The sequence below is a fragment of the Capsicum annuum genome, unplaced genomic scaffold (assembly GCF_002878395.1).
Source record: "Capsicum annuum cultivar UCD-10X-F1 unplaced genomic scaffold, UCD10Xv1.1 ctg1705, whole genome shotgun sequence".
Taxonomy (NCBI): domain Eukaryota; kingdom Viridiplantae; phylum Streptophyta; class Magnoliopsida; order Solanales; family Solanaceae; genus Capsicum; species Capsicum annuum.
The window spans coordinates 411,040-416,453 of record NW_025822685.1 but is presented as its reverse complement, the minus strand read 5'-3'; the positions used below and the strand labels follow the sequence as shown (position 1 = coordinate 416,453).

Below are 5,414 nucleotides of genomic sequence, written 5' to 3'. Positions count from 1 at the left end.
AAAAAAAAATAATAATAAGCACATCATCCATCCAGTCCAGGATAGAACATGCCATGACTAAGGAGAACTAATCAGGGATATATATATATGCTAACATCTATTCAGACGTACCTAAACATAACCATTTTTGTTTTTAGCTCCAATAATTGATCTCATTTCTGTTATTGTGGAGATGTGCCTGTGAGGCTAATAAATCATTGTTTGGAGGTAACTCATCATGCAACATGCTTGAATCTTTGTCAAGGCAGAAAAACTGAGAAGGGACTCCTTATTGTTGGCGTTTGTTTGTGCAACAAGAGAAGAGAAAGACCACTTTATATAAGCATCTTAGTGTTGCTATGAGCTCTAAACCTCAAATTAATCTTTCTGGAAGTCATATAGAACACACGCCACATACAGCAAAGGAGCTCTTGAGTGCTTCTATAAATATCATGAGTAATGTCGGATTTGTAATCAAAGATAATTCCGTGAGTTCTTAATGGGGATGAAATTTCAGTGTCAAAGACTCAAAGCACCTTTATTTGATTGGGTATATTTTGACCCAGACAGGAATTTTAATGGGTAATTCTTTCATCTAAATTCTAAACCAAGAAAGGGGAAGTTGCAAAAATGGTGTTTATCTACCAGAGTCCCCTGGCTTTATTCCAGTTTAGGATACAATATATCCTTAGAGGCTTCCAGCACTTCACAGATTTACTCTTATCTTGCGGATGCCATCCTAACATACATCTACCTACCTTGCTACTGAAAACATGATTGAAATCTCTTGCCAAATACACACGTTAGTTTGTCAATAATTTTGTCTTCAGAAATCATCACTCAAAGCATCATGAGGACTGCAATATCTTGAGAAGGCAACAGGCTGCTTGCCATCTATTTATAAGGTTGATGATATGGAATTTGGAATCTAAAATCAACTTCCTGCTTATCCCATGTACTAGATAGTAGAACAAGAGATCTAAGATCATAATACATAATTGACAATGTTTCATATTTTTCCTGTTCTCCATACATCAATTATAATCCATTATGATAAGGAAAGAAACTTGACTTTATATGGCCTTAAAACAGAGCCTCTCGATGATGGCACTTGTAATTTGATGCTATTATCACTGTCTTGAAATTAGTCAATAGGGTCCCTCAGCTATACAAAATTTCCACAGCTGATATGGATGCATTACCAGGAATCTATGTTGCTCAGACTCTTCAAAAATGTCCATGGGTGTGTGTTGGATCCTCCAAAAATAGTGTATTTTTGGAGGATCCGACACGGGTGCGGCAACATATTTGGAGAGTCCGAGCAACTTAGGAATAATTTCCGCTAGAGGAAATAATATAGGAAAACATTCTTCCTTAACCTAAAGTGGAATTACAACCATCAAGTGCAGGAGCAGCTATAGCAGTCTTAGTAAGTTAGGGAAATTCTTAATCAATTTCATGAAGAAACAGACACCTAAATACCCTAAAAACAAGTAAATGATAGATCATAGCACCAAAGAGGTAATTAATTATACAAAAGAGACTAAATACTAGATCTCTTGTTGCTTGCGTACTACAGGAACTTAAGGTTTAAAATGATAGGAAAAAGAAGTATCTACGATTCTAACTCACCCAATAATCCATGCTCCACCTGTTACAAATGCCACAACTGGCTTTGGGCTGTCTATCTTTGCTGGTAGATATAAGTCCAACCTGCAACATAATGTCAAGTTTGAGAAGACCTGAAAAAGTAGGTCAAGGAGAAAGAAGAACAAATCACATACCTATTCCTCGGCTGATCACCATAGACAACACTTCGCCGGACCAGTGGTGAAAAGAAATAATAAAATGCAACTGCCACAATTAACACATAAAGTTAAGTGTGATCCCGTTGTAACAGTTACACTTATATATAGTTGCCAATTACCAAAATAAAAAATGTGGATGTCTCTGTCAGAGGGGGTCCTAGGTAAATGGGACTCATGAAATAACTACAAAGACATCGCTCTCCATGCTAACTATCCTCCAACACCCCAACCCCACCCTAATGAGAAAATATGCCACGAGAAAAATATTTTTCCGCATGAAATGTTAAAACTATTAAGCATGCTTTTTCTTGACTGCTTTGCGATAGATATTTGCCTGAAGTGGCAAATGGTCACAATATAATTCCAAAAACAAGAATGCATCATCTAATTCCCTAATTTTAGTTTTGTTGTTTGAGGACTTATATTAGAAACGTAACTTTATCAGACATATGCATGAGAAATATTAGTGAGTTCATTTATAGCTGCAATAGGCATTACTATTTATACCCAGTTTTCTAACTCTTTTAAGAATATGGTCATAATCATAACTTTTTTCCAAATTAGCTGTTTTCCAGATTCTGGTTCTTCAACGGGAAGAATTAAATTAACTGCAGCCATTTTTGGACTTATGAATGGTATATCAGAGGATATACTGTTTAACTTCAATACGAGTGTCATACATTCGAGAAGGTATCGTCAATTCGTCATTCTTTCGATATGAATGGATTGGAAAAGAACACCTTTTTTACACTCACCTTGGAGAAAACCAGGCATAAGGAGCATTGCATATAAGGCAAGACCCAAAAATCTTGTAATCCATCGATAACCTAACCTGAATAAAGGAAGTAATAAGAAACTACATCTTGTTGACAATTCCTCTATATCTTGGTCAGTCACAACTCAATAATTTCTTTGTTTGTGAGTAGGTTTAGAAAACATGCTTTTTATAATAAAATTATGTATAGTATAATTATAACAACAACAACATACCCAGTGTGGGATCTAGGGAGGGTAGGATGTATGCATACCTTACCCCTACCTTTGCGGGGTAGAGGGGTTGTTTCCAATAAACCCTTAGCTCAAAAGAAAAGTTTTGAAGCAGGGTTGCAAGAAAAAATATGACAACAAAATAGCAACAGACAAAACAAATATAGCAACAAATAGTAATAAACAATGAAAAGTAAGAAACTATGCGGTTACTAAATAAACTACTAAGGCTAGTCCCCTCCCTGTCCAACATGACGTACGACACTACTCGGCTATCAACTAACCTTCTTCCTAATCCTCAAACTCCATAACTTCCAATTTAGGGTCATGTATGGTATACTTAGAAATAAAAAATTTAGAAGAAAGCTCTGAAAAAAAACTAAGACCTATTCAGATTAGTTGATTTCAAAACAACTCTACTACTATAATTTTATAAACTTGGCAAGAATTTGCCTGATTAGAAGATGCAAGTTGCGAAAATGAGGATGCTGAGAATGCTTGAGAGAGATGTGTAGGCATGATAAGAGAGATAACGATTAGGAATGAGGATATACGAGACAAGGTGGGAGTGGCTTTCATGGCGGACAAGATGAGTGAAGCAAGACTAAGACGGTTTGGAAATATGAACAGAAGATATGTAGGTGCTCCAGTGAGGAGGTGCGAGAGGTTGGACATAGTGGGTACAAGGAGAGGTAGAGATAGGCTGAAAAAGTATTGGGGAGAGGTGATTAGATAGGACATGGTGCAACTTAGATTATCGAGGCCATGCCCTTAGATAAGACTGTGTGGAGGTTGCATATTAGGATAAAAGGTCAAAAGGTATGGGGTGTTGTCTTGCTTTTCGCGGGGTTTAGCCTTATTCTTATAGCGTCTTGCTTTGGATTCCATCATCATCTCTTGTTTATTATGTTTAGGTTATCGCACTATTATGTGGTTGTTATTGTTTCCTTATTAGTTGCTTTGTTTTCTTCCCTGTCATTTCCCTTTTTCATACCCACTTTGATATGTTATACTCGAGCCAAATGTCTTCCGAAAATGGCCTCTTTACCTCCATGAGGTAGGGGTAAGATTTGCATACACGCTACCCTCCCCAGACCCCACTTGTGAGATTTCACTAGGTATGTTGTTGTTTGGCAATAGTGAGAAATTCCAAACCTAACTAATGCTCATTCATATACCGGTAATACAAAGGATTCAAATCAAAGCTAACAAAGTAATTGTATACAAAAAAGAACATTTATGATCTAATAAATATATATAACATCACTATTATCCTGATTCCAATTTCTGAGCAGATACAAGAAAATCCCAAATTACTGATAATCAATTTATTTAAACATGATAACAGTGAAAATCCCAAATCGGAGCAATAAAAGAAAACAGAGGAAAATAAAAGGGTTACCCGAGATAGCTAAGAAGCTTAAAAGCAAGGCGAGTAATCAAATAGGTCTCAGCAGCAGCATGTCCAATTTCACGGCTAAACGATCCTTGACGACCCAGCCGTGGAGGGGTAGACTTAGTTTTGTTCAATGGTTTCTTCCTCTTCCTCGTCTGGTAATTATATGTGTTTGAAGGCAAAGTTGGCAAAGTAGAAGCCCTAACTAATAACTGCCCATTTTCCCCTCTATTCTCCATCGCAACAAGAATCCCCACGACAAACGGGAGGTCTCAATTATCAGATTTCAGTGAAAAGGTAAAACGAGAGAGGGAAAGTGCGTGATTGTTGTAGGTGAATGTCAGCGTGGGGGAAATGGTGGACTTAGGCGGGATTTATAATTTGTAGTATAAATATTCAGTTTGACAGGCTGGGTAACGGTTAGTTGAGCAAGGGTTTGTTCGACTGGAATTCTGAATGTAAAAACAGAGGGAAAAAAAAAATACTGTAATTGTGTGTATTAGTAGCATAGAATATCAAAATTTATGAATACTCTTTTGGAATGGCCTCGGGCGACGGAGGGACACGAATTTGAAATGGTTGATAAATGTGGAGAAGATGCATAAATAATTTAGTAAAAAGATTTATTAGGTTTGTTGTACTGGATATGAAGAGATTAAGGAAATATGATTAGATAGCAAAATTATTTTCGATAAATCTTTACTTTTGTAGTCATATTATTTTGTGTTGTCACTCTTCTTTTCTTTATTGTTTTAACATGACTTCATTCATTATATTTATTTTAATTTAATTTTTTTATTGACTTTAGGTAAACTAGAGATTTATCGAAAATAATTTCACTACGTTCACAATACATTCAAGAATAAGACTATACAGTCCTCAATCTTCAAATTTCACTTACCAAATTTAAGGAATATATTGTTATTGTTGTTGCAAATACTCTTGTATTTACTAACCTTAGTATACAACTTTTCGCGCGTATCATCCTCATATTAATAAAAAAAAATAATTAAAAAATCATAAAAATATTACTAGCTTAGGATACATGCGTTGCACATCTATTTAATGTTAAAGAAGAAAATTACATGCATACGAATCAACGCCTTGTTATTACATAAGATAAAATTTATAGATCTATTGTACAAGATGTGCATCTGCTATTTTGGCTGGCTCATTCAAGTGTCGTCACCACTATATCTCACATTTTTTTTTAATTTTTTAAGGACTAATTATTTAACTGATAC

The 5,414-nt window shown here is 35.6% G+C and overlaps 1 protein-coding gene across 1 annotated transcript in view; it reads right to left on the bottom strand.

The window, feature by feature from the left end:
* The window catches only part of LOC124890376 (probable isoprenylcysteine alpha-carbonyl methylesterase ICMEL2), a gene marked incomplete at its 5' end in the record, with an annotated part of 11,199 nt that extends 6,557 nt beyond the window's left edge, over positions 1 to 4,642 (bottom strand). The window contains 4 exon segments of the mRNA XM_047402214.1: positions 1,612 to 1,692; positions 1,764 to 1,833; positions 2,543 to 2,619; positions 4,177 to 4,642. Of these exon segments, the coding sequence (XP_047258170.1) occupies positions 1,612 to 1,692; positions 1,764 to 1,833; positions 2,543 to 2,619; positions 4,177 to 4,409 (461 nt within the window).
* Between the last annotated feature and the right edge of the window lie 772 nt (positions 4,643 to 5,414).